The sequence below is a fragment of the Ursus maritimus genome, unplaced genomic scaffold (genome assembly GCF_017311325.1).
Source record: "Ursus maritimus isolate PB19 unplaced genomic scaffold, ASM1731132v1 scaffold_11, whole genome shotgun sequence".
Taxonomy (NCBI): Eukaryota; Metazoa; Chordata; class Mammalia; order Carnivora; family Ursidae; genus Ursus; species Ursus maritimus.
Genome location: NW_024423453.1, coordinates 14511389 through 14528674, shown reverse-complemented (window position 1 = coordinate 14528674; position 17286 = coordinate 14511389). Strand labels below are relative to the sequence as shown.

The 17286-nt window shown below is 39.2% G+C and overlaps 1 protein-coding gene across 2 annotated transcripts in view; it reads left to right on the top strand.

Annotated features, from left to right (window-relative positions):
* The window catches only part of PRDM5 (PR/SET domain 5), a 193630-nt gene that overhangs the window by 73718 nt on the left and 102626 nt on the right, over positions 1 to 17286 (top strand). For both annotated transcript variants that reach the window (XM_040626276.1, XM_040626278.1), the window contains exon 4: positions 15715 to 15889. In XM_040626276.1, the coding sequence (XP_040482210.1) occupies positions 15715 to 15889 (175 nt within the window). The remainder of the gene's footprint in view (positions 1 to 15714; positions 15890 to 17286) is intronic.

Here is a 17286-nt window from a genome sequence, read left to right as displayed (position 1 = left end):
CCCCTCTCTTTCTTTCTCTCCCCCGCCCTTCCCTTCCCTTCCCTTCCCTTCCCTTCCCTTTCTTCTTGCTTGCTTTTTCCCATTCTATTAATTTTTCAGAAAGGAAAAAGGAACAAAAAGGAGCATGGTCATTCTTGCTGAGAGCTAACCTGATTCTTCTGGCAATAGCACGTAAACCAACTAGGCTTTTGACAGCTTTCCCTATGTGACCTAATTCCATGTGCCCATTTCTAGACTTTGGAACGTAGTGTGCTTGTAAGTAGCTTTTCTTCTCTTTCGTCATTTTTTTCTTTATCAGATTTAAAATGCATATTATTGGGCATTTATATGCTTGTATTCAACTTCCATAAATACATTTTGCTTTGTTTCAATTCATGATAGGACCAATGCCATATTGTTTTCAAAAGTGATATACAATGATCCCTAAAAATACTTCACATCTTGCCATTCAATAGCACATGCGATTTTTAACTAGAAAGTCAATCAATAACTAAAAACAAAACAAAATAAATAAAAACTGATTATCTGTACTTATGAAATGAGATTTCAGATTGCTACTTTGGCCCATTATAAAGATTTGTCACATTTTTGCATCAGCATTATCCCACTTAATTTCAACAGCCTCTCTCCCCCCAAAGAAGAAGTATTATTCCCATTTTGCAGGTGAAAAAGCTGAGCTCAAGTTTATAAAGCCTGGAAGTAGAGGAGCAGAGCTTTTCATCCCAGTCTGACATGCAGTTTTGGGATCCATATTCTCCCAGAGACACAGGGATGATGAGCACAATAGTCAAATTTTATCTAGAAGACTGGGGGGACTACATGGACATTTTAGAGCAATTCTGAATATGTGCTTCGAATACATTGCTTTTAGTCACTGTGCTGTACATTACATCCCCAGGACTTATTTTTATAACTGGAAGTTGGTACCTTTTGACCAACTTCACCCATTTTATCATTAAATGCATTTTTAATAAATGAGTTGGGGTGATATTTACAACTGACCTATTGCCAAACCAGTGAACTATGTAACTGTGAGACTTAGAGGCGAAATCACAGAAGTCATTGGGGGTTGAGGACACTCTATTTGGGGGTTCATTAGTTAAGAGTATTTTTTTAAGAGTATGCTTCTATAAAAGAATATAGGTAGCCTGTTTCAATGTTTGGAAATACATGAAAATTAAAAGATATTCTAAGAAGATGCATTTACCACTTATTTTGGTGAATGTTAACAAAGGTGATATAAATAACACTGACACACCGATCAGCTTCTGACAGCACACACGCACACCTCTTTACAACTGCGCTCGCTCTCTTTCCTTTCGCCAAGAATAGAGAAGTGTCCCCTCCTCTTTCTTAAGAACAAGCCCGTGTACCTCCTTCTAATGAACACTTAGGATGTAGAGTAACCCCTCTCTTCACCTGATATTCACCCTCTCGCAGTGATTGTCATTGTCACTGGGATTTTAAACATTTAGACTTCTCCTTCTGTTCAAAATTGTTCCCTCTTGATTCTACATCCCCTTTCAGCAGGGATCCCCTCTCTTTCCTCGAATTGTCTACATGCTGGGTCTCCAGTTTTCTTACCTCCAACATACTCCCCAGCCCACACTGACCTGGCCTTTGCACTCAGCCTTCTAGTGGCTCTCTCTCAGGCCCCCGTGCTCTCTGTGTCACTACGGCATGCCAGGCTTTTCAGACCTCCTTCTGCTAGGTCGGCTCAGCAGCGTTGACAAGGAGCTCCATCATGAAGCACTCTCTGCCTTTGGCTTCCCTGAAACCATCTCCTAGCCACTCGTTTTCATTCCGTTTTTGCAGCTTATATGCTTTTTTACCCAGCTATTAAATGTCCCAGTTCTTTCCCCTTGCTCCACACATGCATTTTCCTTTTTCCCTTTGCTACATTCCTCTGTGTCCTTCAAATCTGAGCTAAGTCATCACATTGCCAGGAAACCATCCTTGAACTCCAGATGAGATCAGCTCTGTCCGTTATATAGTCTGGTAGCACCGTGTTCCTCGCTGTCCTTGCATTCATCAGGTTATTTTCCATTTCTTTGGTGATTGATTAATGGCTCACACTTAGTCCATAAGCTCTTTGAGGCTGGGCGCTGTGTCTGCTTTGCTTCACTGTGGTATACTTAGTCCTGGCATAGCTCTTGGCACACACAGGCTCAACTTTTTTTTCTCAAATGAATTACTTATCTCTGTCAGAAGTGTTTCCATCTTCATTAAAATGAAAATAAGTAGAATTAAAAACTATTGATATTGAAAGATTATTGCCCTGAAATTATCTGTAGGTTATTTAATGTTACATTTTTGTCTAGGTTAATATGTTTTCTCTGATTAGAAGTTATATCAAATGTACTTTAGTTTTTTATCAAATAGATTCTATTGTAGCAATATAACAAACATCTTAAATTTCAAGTTTGATTGTATTAGTCAGGATTCTCCAGAAAAACAGAATAGATAGGATGTGTGTGTGTGTATTTGTGTCTGTGTGTGTGGGTAAAGAGACTTATTGTAAGAATTGGCTCACATGACTGTGGAGGCTGACAAGTCCCAAGATCTGCAGGGTGAGCCAGCCAGCTGGAGATCAAGGGGAGCTGATGTTGTTATAGTTTGAGTCTGAAGGCCTAAGAACCACGAGAACTGAGGGTGAGTTTAAGTCTGAAGACCCTCAGGCTTGAGACACAACCAGTGTTTCAGCTCAGGTCCAAAGGCAGGAGAAAGCTAATGCCCCAGTTTGGAGGCAGTCGGGCAGGAGGAATTCTCTTTTACTCAGGGAAGGGTTATTCTTTTTTCTCTTTAGGCCTTCAACTGATTGGACGAGGCCCACCCATGTTGTGGAGGGCAAGCTCCTATACTCAGTCTGTGAATTCACATGTTAATCTCATCTGAAAATACTTTCCCAGATACACCCAGAATAATGTTTGACCAAATATCTGGACACCCTGTGGTCCAGTCAAGTCAATATATAAAATATACCATCATATTGATCAAATGAACAAAATTCCTTACAGGTTTCTATTTTTCAGTCTTTTTTTTTTTTTTTTCTGTCTCATTAGTGTCAGGTGATTGCCTTACAGTTTTCTTCAAATGCTACAATTAACAGAGCACATTTAACCTGTGCCTGACTTCTTAGTCACTCCACACATCAAAGCCGCTTTTTCAGTCGACTTCTCTACAATGTTTCTGCAGTACCCAGTGTTATAGCTACGTTTGTTGCTTGCAATAACCTAAGCTACCCTTTGCAGTGCTGTGACTTTGCCAACATTGTTTTCCCTATTTTAATAGACCCACTTCTTCTGGATCTTATCTTGTCCAAAATTTATCCAGCTTACAAGGTTCAGAGTGAATTTCAAATGCTGTTGTGGAACTGTCTCAAAAAATTCCAGAGCTGTATGACTGTCTTGGCCCTTTTTGCTCTTTTTGGTAATTTAACCAGTTTCTATTCTATTCTATTTCCACCAAAAGCATGTAAAGTCCCTCAGAGCAGGAACTGGCGTGGGCATTCTTGTGAGTGTGGGTATTCTGCGGTACCGTGTGCATTAGTGCAACAATAAATGCGTTGAAAGAACTTTCAGTTTCTCTCCTAGGTTTTTGAATTGATATTTGGTACGTTGAGTGGGGTGTGCTTGGCCTGATTCTGGTTCTCTTTCCAGGAAGCACATCTGCTTGTCTAGTCTGGTCTCTTACTTCCAGTTGGTTAAAACACTCCCAGTTTTTGGCTTTTTTTTTTTTTTTTAAGATTTTATTTATTTATTTGACAGAAAGAGAGGCAGCGAGAGAGGGAACACAAGCAGGGGGAGTAGGAGAAGGAGAGGCAGGCTTTCCGCTGAGCAGGGAGCCCGATGCAGGGCTTGATCCCAGAACACCGGGATCATGACCTGAGCTGAAAGCAGACGCTTAACAACTGAGCCACCCAGGCGCCCCTAACTTTTGAATTCTTAAGAATTTGTTGGAAATGGGAAGTTGACTCTTCAACCCTTTTTGTAGCAAGTTCCACTTTCCTGATTGACACTCTTGCCTTTCTGGTCTTATTAATTCAAAAGGAAATGACAATTATTTTTCTCGTACTTAGTTCAGTTCAGTGGATCCTTTGTGGATAGCCTTCAGTGAGCAAGGTGTTGAGTCAGGCACTGAGATTTCTATACAGATGAATCTGATATAGGGCCTGACCTCGGGGAGCAAGCAATCTTTGGGGAAGGGAGGAGGCAGGGGGAGGAGAGGCCTGTGTTTAGCTAATTCTTATGCCATTTAGAAAAATAAATATTTCACGGGGCGCCTGGGTAGCGCAGTCGTTAAGCGTCTGCCTTCGGCTCAGGGCGTGATCCTGGCATTCTGGGATCGAGTCCCACATTGGGCTCCTCCGCTGGGAGCCTGCTTCTTCCTCTCTCACTCCCCTGCTGTGTTCCCTCTCTCGCTGGCTGTCTCTCTGTCGCATAAATAAATAAAAATCTTAAAAAAAAAAAAAAGGAAAAGAAATATTTTGGGAATGATAATTTATATATAATTTGAGGTTATAATCCCTTCCTCCCCCCCCCCCGGAGTTTATAGCCGAGTTGGGCGATGCAGCTAAATAAATACAGAACAGGGTGGTAAGTACTTTGATAGGGACAACATGGAGGGTTAGGGAGGCTTCTATGGGAAACCTATTGCTCAGACTTGGTTATATGATAATTTGGTTGAAATTCTCTTTTCTGATATAATATGGACCAATTCTTGGTCAGGTAATAGAAAAAGTTTGTGCTAGTAGGAATCGTAGAATTGATAATTGAACCATCTTATTTTAACTTAAGTTTTATAAGTATACATTGAGTCTTCAATTTTTTTGATTTATCACCAAAGCCTTCTTGATTCTGAGTATAGGTTTTCTCACTAGAGTTTGCTACCATATTTTTTCATAAACACTCCTGGTATTCAGTTTTGCTGTTTTAAAAGTCGTATGAGTAAAGCCTCTTTCTTTAAGGCAACCTGAGTGCAGAATCCTTCCAGATTTATGATTTTCCCCCATATTTTATAATTGCTTTGCCTTCTGTATCTTGACAATTTTTTTTTTCCACAGACTTACCTTTGAGTCTTTTCAAAACATTCAACTGATTTTCTTAGAAGCAGTTGCATTTTTTCTTACTCATATCTTTGGTTTATGTAACATTTAATTAAGTTACTAATTAATATAACTTGTACAAGTGACATAAACATGTGTGGGAACAAACACCGTGGACTCTTGGGACGCAAGCATGCAAGTCAAGTGGCCAGGACAGAGGTGTGCAGGCAAAGCAGAGAGAAGGCTGCTTACTGAGAAGACTTTGCTTTGGGCGCCAGTTGGCAGATTCAGTGCAGTGTCAGGTAAATCCGGGAAGGAGTTAAGTGGAGGTCAGTTAAGAGCTTCTGACGTAAAATAGAGCAAATATGCTGTGGGAACACAGTATGCCCTCTAACTGCTTATATATAAAATAGCCACTCGGTTCCCTGTAGCATGATCTTATTTTAAAGTGTCTTGGCCTGTCAATATTGCTAACTTATGTCTAAGTAAAATAGCCAAGGTATAGTTTTTTTTTTTTTCCTGTGAAGAGCCTCTGTGTTCCAGGAGCACATCACGTGTTTTCTATGTAGCAAAATTTTCTTTTTGATTCTTCTGGTCTTTTCTGTTGACCTTTTTCTCCATGATGTCAGATTTGTTCGTAAGGTGCTTCAAAGATTACTATCTTTGCTTGAGCCCCTCAGAGAAAGATCGCATATATATCAGTGATTTGTGATTGTTGTTTTTTATTTTTGGGCTTGGTGTTTTGTCTAATATAGTATCTCATTCCTGGGAATCATATTAAACTGTTTCTTTGCTTTGTGGCTGATTATGAGCTGTGATTAGAAAAGAGACCATTTTAGGGGCGCCTAGGTGGCTCAGTTGGTTAAACGTCAGACGCCTGATTTCAGCTCTGGTCATGAACTCATGGGTCATGGAATCGAGCCCTGTGTAGGGCTCTGCACTTAGCGGGGAGTCTGCTTCTCTCCTTCTCCCTCTCCCTCTGCCCCTCCATATGCTTGCACTTTCTCTCTCTCTCTCTCTCAAATAATAAATCTTAGGGACACCTGGGTGGCACAGTCGTTAAGCATCTGCCTTCAGCTCAGGGCGTGATCCCAGCGTTCTGGGATCGAGCCCCACATCACGCTCCTCTGCTGGGAGCCTGCTTCTTCCTCTCCCACTCCCCCTGCTTGTGTTCCCTCTCTCTCTGGCTGTCTCTCTGTGTCAAATAAATAAATAAAATCTTAAAATAATAATAATAATAAATCTTTAAAAAAAAAAGAAAGACCATTTTATTTACATATGTTTGAAACTTCATTTTTCTTATAGGACCTGATTAATGCACCATAAACGTGAAATTAAATTACTTCACACAGTTCACTTTTTAAAATACACCTGTCATTTTCTTGCTTCACATGATTTTCCTTGGTTTCAAGATGTTTTCTTCTTATTCACCAAGTAAATAATTCAAAAAATATTGTTTTGCGTCAGTCATTGTATCAATCAACTTCTGCCACGAAGACTGCTCTAACAAACAACCTTGAAGTCTTAGTGGTTTGTAGCACCGAAGATTCGGTTCTTGTCCACACAAGTATAGGCTACTGGAGGCTGTGACTCTTTCCAGCATTTGGTTCCTCTTGATGTCCAGAGGAACAACCCTTACCAGAGACGTGTTTTTCTGGCAGAAGGGAAAGAGCAGTCACCCCAACGTGATGACTCTTAAAGCTCTCTCTTGCTTCCAGTCACATTTCATGGGTCGATACAAGTCACCTGCTCAAACTGGATCCAGTACACATCCCCCACAGACGACACTCTGAGACTCAGCTGCCTCGCGACCTGGTACAGTCCTCCTGGGATGGGAGTGAACGAATAGGAATGTGATGTTCTATTACGGTTAGGTCTTATTTTAAAGATTTTTGGTTTCATTGTTAGGTGAGTATTAATAGATATATTTTGTGAATTTTACTGTGGAAGTGATTTTTTCCTGGTATTTTTTAGCTTTGTGTATTGAGCTTTGCAGAAGTGATGTAGATATACAGGTTGAGACTGAATTAGGGTTTTTGTAAAGAAGAATTAAGTGAGAGGATATTAAATATGGAATTCTTCCTATTTCATTTCATTTTCTTTTCCCCGCCTTTGTCACTTGTCTCCTACTTCTATTGATAATTGAGTAGGAGTCCAAACTTTTTTTTTTCATCCATGCTGGTAGAGTTTCAATTTGTAACCTCAGGAATTTTGAAGATGATTTCCTATTGCTTTGATTAGTCATTAGTCATTTTGGCTGGAGATCTGGATTCTCACTACTTACTACCTTTTCAATACAATGAATTGTGTCTTTGCCAATTTCACAATCATGTTTTTTTCTTACATCATCCACATGTGGACAACAGTCTGCCAAGTAAAGAGAAACCAAGTTAAGTCACAGACAGGCGCAGCTGAAATACCAAATCACCCGTGGCCTCTCCTAGAGTTATATTTATTTGCACACAGTGGGGATTATATTTCCTTGCAAAACAAGAGACAGTTACTTTTGCTATTTTGAAATAGCAGAACTGAACCTCAAATGTATGGATTCATGAAATCTATCCTAGTGGGGCGTGGGACTTGCGAAGGGAGAGTGGGCAAATTGTCAGAGAAAGTTGAGGTCTGTGAGTGATGCTGGATGTTGGAAGGAGATAGGGAATTTGAAAAGTATATACATCTAGAACACCAGGAGTAAATGTTTTGTGGTAGTGATAGAATCGGAAAGAATTAGACTGGAAGGCATTGTGAGTTTATCTGGTCCTAGCTATTGCCACAATACAGAAACAATCACATTGATAAAATCTTATCAAGTGGTGGCTTACGTTATTCTGTGTAATTTCAGAGAAGCCACCTCCCCCCATCTTATAATGTTGTGTACCCAGCTTTTCACTGACATCCTACTTAAGTGTTTCTCTTCCTAGGGTGAAGTCTGAGAGGAGCAGCAGTGATCACAGCATCCTGTATGCATGCTTTTCTCTTTAGCGTCGTTAACTAGTCCTTTGGAAAGATGTCATTTCACTTGTGATTTAGTCTAGCTCTGGAAGGGATGAGATAATAAAGTCTACCTGCATCATTTTACAGATGAAGCAGAAGAGTTCCAAAGATGAGAAGAGGCTCGCCCAAGGCGAGAGGGCCCGAATGGGAAAGCCAAAGCCAGAAGAAAAATCTTAACTCCTAATTAAGTGTTCTTACTTTGTATATGACATATAAGTGGCTATTTTAAGAGTATATTAATATCAGATCTGCATAACAATATAAGTTTTTACTGTGCATGAGATTGAGGCAACATAGTTAAAAATAGGTATATGACCAAAGAAAGGAAATTATTTTATGAGTCATTGAAAAGTAAGCAGAAAAAATAAAAAAATATTTTATGAGAACAAATTCCCTTTAGCCCTTAAATGCATTGGGTTATTTTAGGCTCCTTTAGGAAATATTTTATCCAGGAAAATTGAAATAGTAGCTGTCACAATTAACTAAATCTACTTCACTCCTGACCTTATCATGCCAGCTCTTCTCACGGTTCTAGTTCTAGACTGGCTCTAGGATTTACTAAGTGTGAGCTTTATAATTTATCATCTCCGAACCTCAACTTTCCCATTTGTAAAATGTGCACTGGTTGGAGCAGTTCTTCTGGGAGATGCTAACCATCTCTTAAGTGCCGACTGTCTACCAGGCATACTTTATATATTCCTTATTTTTTAATTCAAAGCAACTCCTTTAGGTAGGTACTATTGATCCCATTTTGTAGATAAGGTAGTTAAATGAAGTTAAGATAACTTTCCTAAGGATACATTGCTAGTAAGTTGTGTACTGGAATCCCAGGTCGTAAGTTTATCTGATTACAAAATAGAGTCTTTCTGTCCAATGTACTTGGAAATGCACCTGACATTTCCATCTGTATCTCACCAGGTTACTATGAAAATCTGATGAAATAAGGTACGTGAAATCTTTAGAAAACTGCAAAGTGCTATATTGATGTGAGGTATTGTTTTTCTTTTATGTGTTCTTAGCCACTTATCAGAAATTAGCAGTAAGATCCAAGGCATAAATAAGTTGTATTTTTTTTTGCTTTATGGATAAGGAAATCGACGCACACAGGGATAAGGAAGGACACCTACATAAGCAGAAAGGGGCAGAGTAGTGTCAGTTCCTAGTCTGGTTCTAAAGCCCGAAAGTCTAAAGGCTGCCTCCTTGTGTTCCTCTGTAGACCTGAGTTTTTACTCTGGCTAGGGGCTGATTCCATCACCCCCCGACTCTTTCCTGTGATGGAAATTCCCCACCAGTGTGCTAAGACAGTCTAGTGAGCTAAGAGTAGGTTACTAGTATGAAAAGAGATAATGACATTGATGATAGGATTTGTTTTTAAGACCATATACATACAGTTAATCATTCAAATTCATGACAGTTGACTATAACAGTATTTATGAATTCAGAGACGGTTATTTTGGTGCATTAGGGTTTTCGTGGAGCACCTGCGTCAATTGAATGGTCTGTAGCAGGTCTGTCTGCCCCATGGCACTATCTCCAGCTTTCCTGTTGAATTAGCCCAGCCAAGTCACTACTTTTTTTTCTGGATTTGCTTATTTTCATTACCTAAGTTTGTTTCAAAAACCCTGACAATTAAGATATTCAGAGAAGCTATTGTGTGTGTAAATTTGCCTCTTAATCCGAATTCCATATGTGATCTTACCAAAATGATGAATCTAATAAAATCTAAGCCACCGTTATTTTTTTCACTGTCATTCAGAGAAACAGATCAGCATTCTCCTGTACTTTACTTAACTGAATCTATTGTCTGTCCAAAGGAAGAGCTTTGCAAGTAGTTTATGACCTAAGATAACTTTTTTTTCGATTGGGGATTATGAACGACTCTTACTTTGCAGATTTGTTGAAGAATAGTAATTAACTTTAACAGTGGCTGCATTCGGGGCGCCTGGGTGGCTCAGTTGGTTAAGCATCTGCCTTCGGCTCGGGTCATGATTCTAGGGATCGAGCCCCGCATCCAACTCCCTGCTCAGCGGGGAACCTGCTTCTCCCTCTCCCTCTGCCCCACCCCCCCAGCTTGTGCTCACTCTCTCTCGCTCTTTCTACCTCAAATAAATAAGTAAAATCTTTTAAAAAATGGCTGAATTGGGTAATATCTTGGGCACCTGAGTGAAGGACCACATGAAAATATATTTACATATACAGAGAAGATACAGATTCACAACAAAAATCTGAAGTTGGTGTTTTATTTTGAACCTTAAGAAGAATTGTTATTTAATAGAGTAACATCTGTGAATGCTTGAGGGAAAACTGTAACACCCCAGACTCATCCTCGACCCTTCTGCTTTCACACTGCATGTACATTCTGTCAGGAAATAGCATCTGCTTTCTCTTTGGATCATACTTAATACTTCTCACCATCTCCATTATTTCCCTGCCATAATCCTCCCAAGTCACCAGTATCTGTGACTTGCTTTATTATAATAGCCTACCACTAAAGGCAAATAAAGGAAAGTATCTGTAAACTTTTTTACTAATAAGTGCTTTTCTTCTATAGACACAAGCATTTTAGTATTCTTTTTTACTACTCATTATTTGTAAAATGTTGAGCAACTGTTATGAGTACAACTTATGCTGTGGGCGACACATGGTAATTCTTGTTTCCTGCCTTGAGGAAATTATCTTTGGGAAGACGAGATCAACACATATTAGAATTTGACTGATCATATGAATTAAATGACAAAAACCACAGAAATAAATTATAAGTGCCCAATAAAGTTAAGGCATTTTATATAGAGGAAATGCCTGGAGCCTACATGCATTTAGTAGATTAGAGAAGGTTTCATGGAGAAGGATGAAAATGAGCTGTGCCTCAGATGATGCTGAGGAGTTGAAACAGGGAGGCCAGGTGGCATCTTTGCAATTGTACTAAGGCAGGAACGAGGCCAGTGTTTTCTGAGAGGAAGTATACCAGTTGGACAGAAGAATAAGAAGTAGGTTCGTTTGAAGGGTAGTTGAAGATGAGAGGACAAAGTGGGCTCAGATTATAGGAGTTGATTTGATAAGTCTTTGGAGCCGTATTTGGGGATATGACTGGTTCTATAGGTTAAAAACCCTGAGTGGGGGCTGGAGATTGGGGGATGGACCCAGCCAACATTATTGGTAGGAACTCTTAAGTAGAGTTTAGAATGTGGTTTTGGAGAACATGATGGGTGCAGTTAGGGTGACCAACTGTCCTGGTTTGCTCAGGACTCTCAGTTTTGGCTGTGAAATCCCCATGTCCTGGGAAACTCCTCAGTTGCAGGCAAAGCAGATGGCTGGTCACGTTAGGTATAGTTCAGACCAGTGACTGGGATCGGACGGCCAAACCGGAGTGACGCATTAGCATATTAACAAGAGAACAGAGCGTGACAACCAGAAATCCAAAGCAATTCAGAGAGAGCTCTGGTAGGCAGTCAGTGGAATTGAATTATATTTTGGTTGAGAGCAATTTAGCCAAATGAGATTTAGTCAAAGGCAGCATTGTCATAGCAAATTTATGTGGCAGTTGGGTTGAAATAAATTTTGAGAAAAAGGAATATTTTAACCACTGGTTTTCAAGTTTTATATCATGATAATAGTAATAGTAATCATCATCATCACCCCCATCATCATCACCATCATCATCATCATAGCAGCTGCCATTCACGAATGCTTGCTTACCATATGCCAGGCACCTTACCAGATTTTACAAATATTCTCACTTTTAATCCTTACAACCGGCCTATGAGATAAGCACTGTTATTTTCTTCATCTTGCAAATGAAGAAACTGGTGGTTTGAGAGATTAAGCTGTTTGCACAGTTACACAGCCAATTAACTGCAGAAAGACTTTGAACAGCCCAAAGCCTGTGCTGTTTTGTCACTATGCGGTACCACTTCCCAGTGTCAGAGAACCAGGTCTGTTTATATTATTTCTTGTTTTCTTTCACTACAAAAGTAACACCTGTTAATTCTAGAAAAATTTTAACGTATGGACTAACAGAAGAAGACTCTGCAAAATACTTAACAATTACCTCTACTTAGAAATAAGCTCTGTTAACATGTTTGTTGATATCTTTTTCTTTGTGGGGCACATTGGTGCCATATATATTTTTGCCTATAAAAATTACATTTGGTAAATTTTAAAACCAATAGCTAGGCACTTAATTTATTCCATCTTCTATTGTTGGAGATTTAGACTACTGTAGCTTTTTGATGTATAAACAGCTTGCAGTAGAAATAGCTGAATGCCATATACAAATAAAGCAACATGAAACAAGACTAAGAAATAACAAATTCAGAATGATGGACAGTAATGCAAGAGATGGATAACAATTGTAAAACCACTCACTCTATGTTGTATCCTGATTGCCAACACAATGAAAACCACTGGCTGAGGACTATTTGCTTTTGGGGCGCCTGGGTAGCTCAGTTTGTAAAGCGTGGGACTCTTGGTTTTGGCTTAGGTCATGATATCGGGTTGTGAGATCATCGCCCCCTCCTGTGGGGCTGTGAGCTCAGAGTGGAGTCTGCTTGAAGATTTGCTCTCCCTCTGCCATCTGCTCCTCCCCCTGCTGGTGTGCGCATGTGCTCTCTCTCTCTCTCTCTCTCCCTCTAAAATAAATAAATAAATCTTTTTACAAAAAGGAATATTTGCTTTTGAACAGATCATCATGTTGAACAGCCTTCTTTCAGCTGAAGCATTTTTTAAAAAGATTTTATTTATTTATTTGAGAGCGAGAACATGAGCAGGGGAAGGAACAGAGAAGGAGGGAGAGGGACAAGCAGACTCTATGCTGAGCACAAAGTCCAGTGTGGGGCCTCAATCCCAGACCCCCAGATTGTGACATGAGTGGAAACCAAGAGTCTGACCTCAACTGACTGAGAGACCCAGGTGTTCCCAGCTCGAGCATTTTCCAGCAAAATCACCAGGAGCCCATAACAGGAACCATAAGCAGGACCCTAGACCCCAGGCAGAGTCCAGGAAGGTGCTAAACCCTAACATGTAAATGTAAGGAGTGATTCTCTTATGAAGGGAACGTTGTTAAGGGGAACAAGCCACAAACCTGATGACCGGAAGTGATGGCCATAATAAGTAAATTTCAGGATCAAACTATTAAAACAGTCATCAGAGCTGGAACACAAGGTCAGAGCCAGGTGAACGACAACACGGAGTTGATGCTGAGTCTCAGGACTTTGGGTCAACACCCTTTAAATCCTTCTTGCCAAAGGGCATGAAATTGGGCCTGGGGGTGCGCCTACAGGTGAGGAATATTGCCTGAGGAGCTCAAGAGAGTTCCAGAGATTAGGAATCTCGCAGGTTCTAGCAATGGGAGGTTTTGAAGAAGGAGAACAATATAATGAAGAGTTGTTATGTGATTAAATTAGTGAATTGTAGGGAAGGAAGCAATTTAAGAGGATACTTCTTAAAACTATTGTGCTAGCAAATGAAAGGGAAGAGACTCTTGGTCTGGGTAAGGGTAGGAATTATATGTAGAAAGGTATCTGTATATTTCTATTAAATAAATAGATGGGAGTAATACCTGTAATGGCATTCCTCTTCTTCCCATATCTTGGCCTACAGACAAAGCATGTAGTTGGTTCCTTGGTGGCTATAATGCTATTACTTTTATTGAATTGAGGTTTTAACTGGCATATTAATTTTTTTTTTCTTATGGAGTCCCTAAATAGGCATGCTGTATCTTATGATTGCAGTTTAAGTTAATGTTATCGTGTTTTAAATTAAAAATTATTATCTTTTCTTGGTGCTATGAAGGTCATCACAATATTGATGATTAATATTCTGGAAAGACATTTCAATTAAATTTCTTAGATATTGATCACATAAGCACTAAGATTTATGATTATTCTCTGAAATCTTCATTAGATGAGTCCTTTGTTGCTTTGGGTAACTCTTGGCAAGTGGTTTCCAAACCTTGGAAATTACTACTTCCAAATTAATTTAAAAAGAGACCTCTCTTTTGCTGAGCATCTACATTGTTTTTTGTTTATTTTTGTTGCACAAAGAGTAACAATTGTATAGAAGTTAATTGTGTTCTTAATTAGAAATAACTTTTTATAGTTTCTGGAGGTTTGAAATTCAAAAAACTTCCCAGGATGCTCTAAATATTATAGAAAGATCCTTTAATTAACTGTAGCTGATGGTTAGATTTGCTTCCATGCTTTGAACTTTTGCATCATGCCTTTCTTGCCCAGAAATGATGAATATGATCATTTCTGTCTCTTTCATGGAATTTTCTAATATATATTGTTTTAAAAATTACAAATATTCTGTTCATTGTAAAAACAAAAACAAAAAAAACCTAAAACAGTATTGAATATAGACTACTTTTTCTCCCAGCCTCCAAAAGATAACTGTATAACAGTTTGATGCATATTTTTCCAACTTTTCGCAAGAGTTCTGCTTGTGTATGATACATAAACACACACATACACGCATTTACATGTTCCTCTTCCTCCCTTCTCCAACTCACCTTACCTCTTCCCCCTCCTCCTTTGTCTCCTCCTCCTTAACAAGAGTGTGGTAATAATGCCAAGGGAGAGAAGGCTTTGTTCTGTGTTCTCTCCCCTATTGAATTTCACTCCTTGGTGGAGCTTATTGTCCTTGTCCTTCCCTCCCCTTGCCTACCACCAAGGTTCAATAAATTCAGACTATGCTTTGCTTCTCTTTATCCTTAGCAGCCAAACTAGGAGCCCTCCCAGAACAAATCCTCATCTATGTAAAAGACAGCAATTCTGGGTGTTTCTCCTGGGGACAGCGAGCTAAGCAGCCCCAGTTCTGGCCTCCCTGGTGATTGGCCGAAGGCCCAGAGGGGCTTTTTGTACCAGTTCATTCCAAGTGTGAAGTTTCTGTGGGGTTTCCTTGGGAAGTAGGTTCTTCTTTGTAACATTTTTCTTGTGTCTGTTATGGGTTGAAATTTCTTCTGCAATAGCTATCTATCATTTCAACCCTGATTTCTAACCTTCTAGAATTTTCTAAAAAAATTTTGGTGTGTTGATAGTGGAACTTCCTTTCTTTTCAGCTCTCCTGTCATTTTAGTGAAATTTAGGTACACATGATGATTCAGTCAATTCTTTGAACCTCTCAGGTGCCTGGTCTTTTTTTCTACTCTGGTCCAGGTTTTTGGAAATTCTTTTAGGGTTCGTTTGCTGTTCCTCTGGCTTATGTTATAACTTGAAAGTTTTTTTTTCTTCCAGTTTTGGATTTAAAATTAATCATAATTAGGTCATTGATAGCATATTGTTCTATGGGTGGGGAAATGACACCATTACTTAAGAAATTTCTTTTTACCGCATTTACAGACCTCCACAAGGTGTTACTGCATTAGGCAAATTAACAATGTGAAATTCACTTTTAGAAATCTAAATAATTAGACTTTCATTTGTTATATATAAATGTGACTATCTGTAATATATATTCGTATTTTATTTGCTAGGTGACTGAATATTGTCAGTTTCCTTTTTCAGTATCCAGATCTGTTGGAGTTACAAAAAAATGAATAGTAACTTTTAATGGGCACATGGTACTCAATGTATCTTAAAATGATTTCTTAATTACTATTAGAAACAAATGGTTCAACATTTTAAAAATTATCAAGATATATTTGTCATACAACAGCGTATTTTTTAATTTTGTCTCAGGAAGGAGAAAACATTTTCTATTTGGCAATTGAAGATATAGAAACAGATACAGAGCTTCTGATTGGCTACCTGGACAGTGACATGGAGGCCGATGAGGAAGAACAGCAAATTATGACAATGATCAAAGAAGGGGAAGTTAAAAATTCTAAAGGACAATCAACAGCTGGCAGAAAAGGTATTGCCTCCAACTGGTGATCTGAGAGAACAGAAGTTGTAGGAGAAATACAGTTTGAACTGTGGTGGAATTATAGTCGCATTATAATACGGTGTTGTCAAAATGGTTATTTTGTCAAAACTACTCTCAGAGGATATCCGGCTGTAAGCCCCCATCTGTCTTCCAGCAGGAGGAGAATGCTGGGCGTGGGTGGTAGATGTACCCTGTGGGATTGCTAAGGTCAGCGCCAGCTCCTGGCTCCTGCTGCTCTCCCTGGTATGGTGGGGTGGCAAGTAATGAGGAATTCTGTACTCCAGCCCTGAATCTTCCACTAGTCAGTCTTGTAACGGAGCAAGTCACTAACTCTTTGAGACTTTATGTTCTCATCTGCACCTGGGGAAGGGCAAGTGCAGAGGGGTACAGAGGACGCCGCTGGATGGACCCTATGGGATTATTCCTGGGCCTCCCTCTTGTTAGAGATCCTTGGAGAATCTGGAGCTTCTGGAAATCACTTCCTGTTCTGATTGTAGAGGGCTGCAGGACTGTTAGGTTGTTTCAGTTGGGTAACCAAAAACAGTGTGTTGACTGTGGGTCTGACCTGCTTAGAGACGTCCTACAATCCGGAGATGTCGCTTGTTTGCCATCTGCTGGGGAATAATCAATTATTATTGGGACTTGTTTCTGTTATGTTGTGTTTTACTCCTCATGGGGTTTGAAAGAAATATGAACGATGTGATAGGTAGTCACATTTTGTAACAGGCTGAAATTTACCATAGGGTATTTTTTCATTTTGTGTAGCAAAGCCATTTCAGAAGTGACACTAGTTTCTTTAGTCACCACGGTAGTGATGTCTTTCCTAAGAATTTCCCATTGTAACTGTATGTTACCAGCTGAGGAAGTATAAGCATTCCCAGCATTGCCAGCTTATGGTTCTGTTTCTTTATTTTAGTTGGATTATTTAAGGGGAAGATGAGGACAGGCTTTCTGTTCTATCTTTCAAATACGCATTTTGCTGTTTTGAGTTTCAGACTTTGGGTGATGGGAATTATTTCTGTAGTATTCTGTGTTTACTTTTCCAGGAGTATTTATTTATTTATGTGAATTACAATGTTACTGACTACATTCCCTATGACTTTTTTAATGCCCCGCCTGGCCATGTTATTTTTGTGTCCACTATTTTAGCTTAAAAACTGTGTCTCCTGCTTATCTCTTATCACTCTGATTTTCTCTATTATTGATATTAACAAATATCAAATTCCATTACTTTTGTAAAAATAATCAACAGAAACTTAAATAGATTTTTAAAACATATGAATCAGGTACTTATATTATTGACATTATTGCTATTTTTATTTTAGAAATCATTTTTTATTTAATAAAGGAACCCCCCCAATAAAACACAAAACAACAAACCCGCA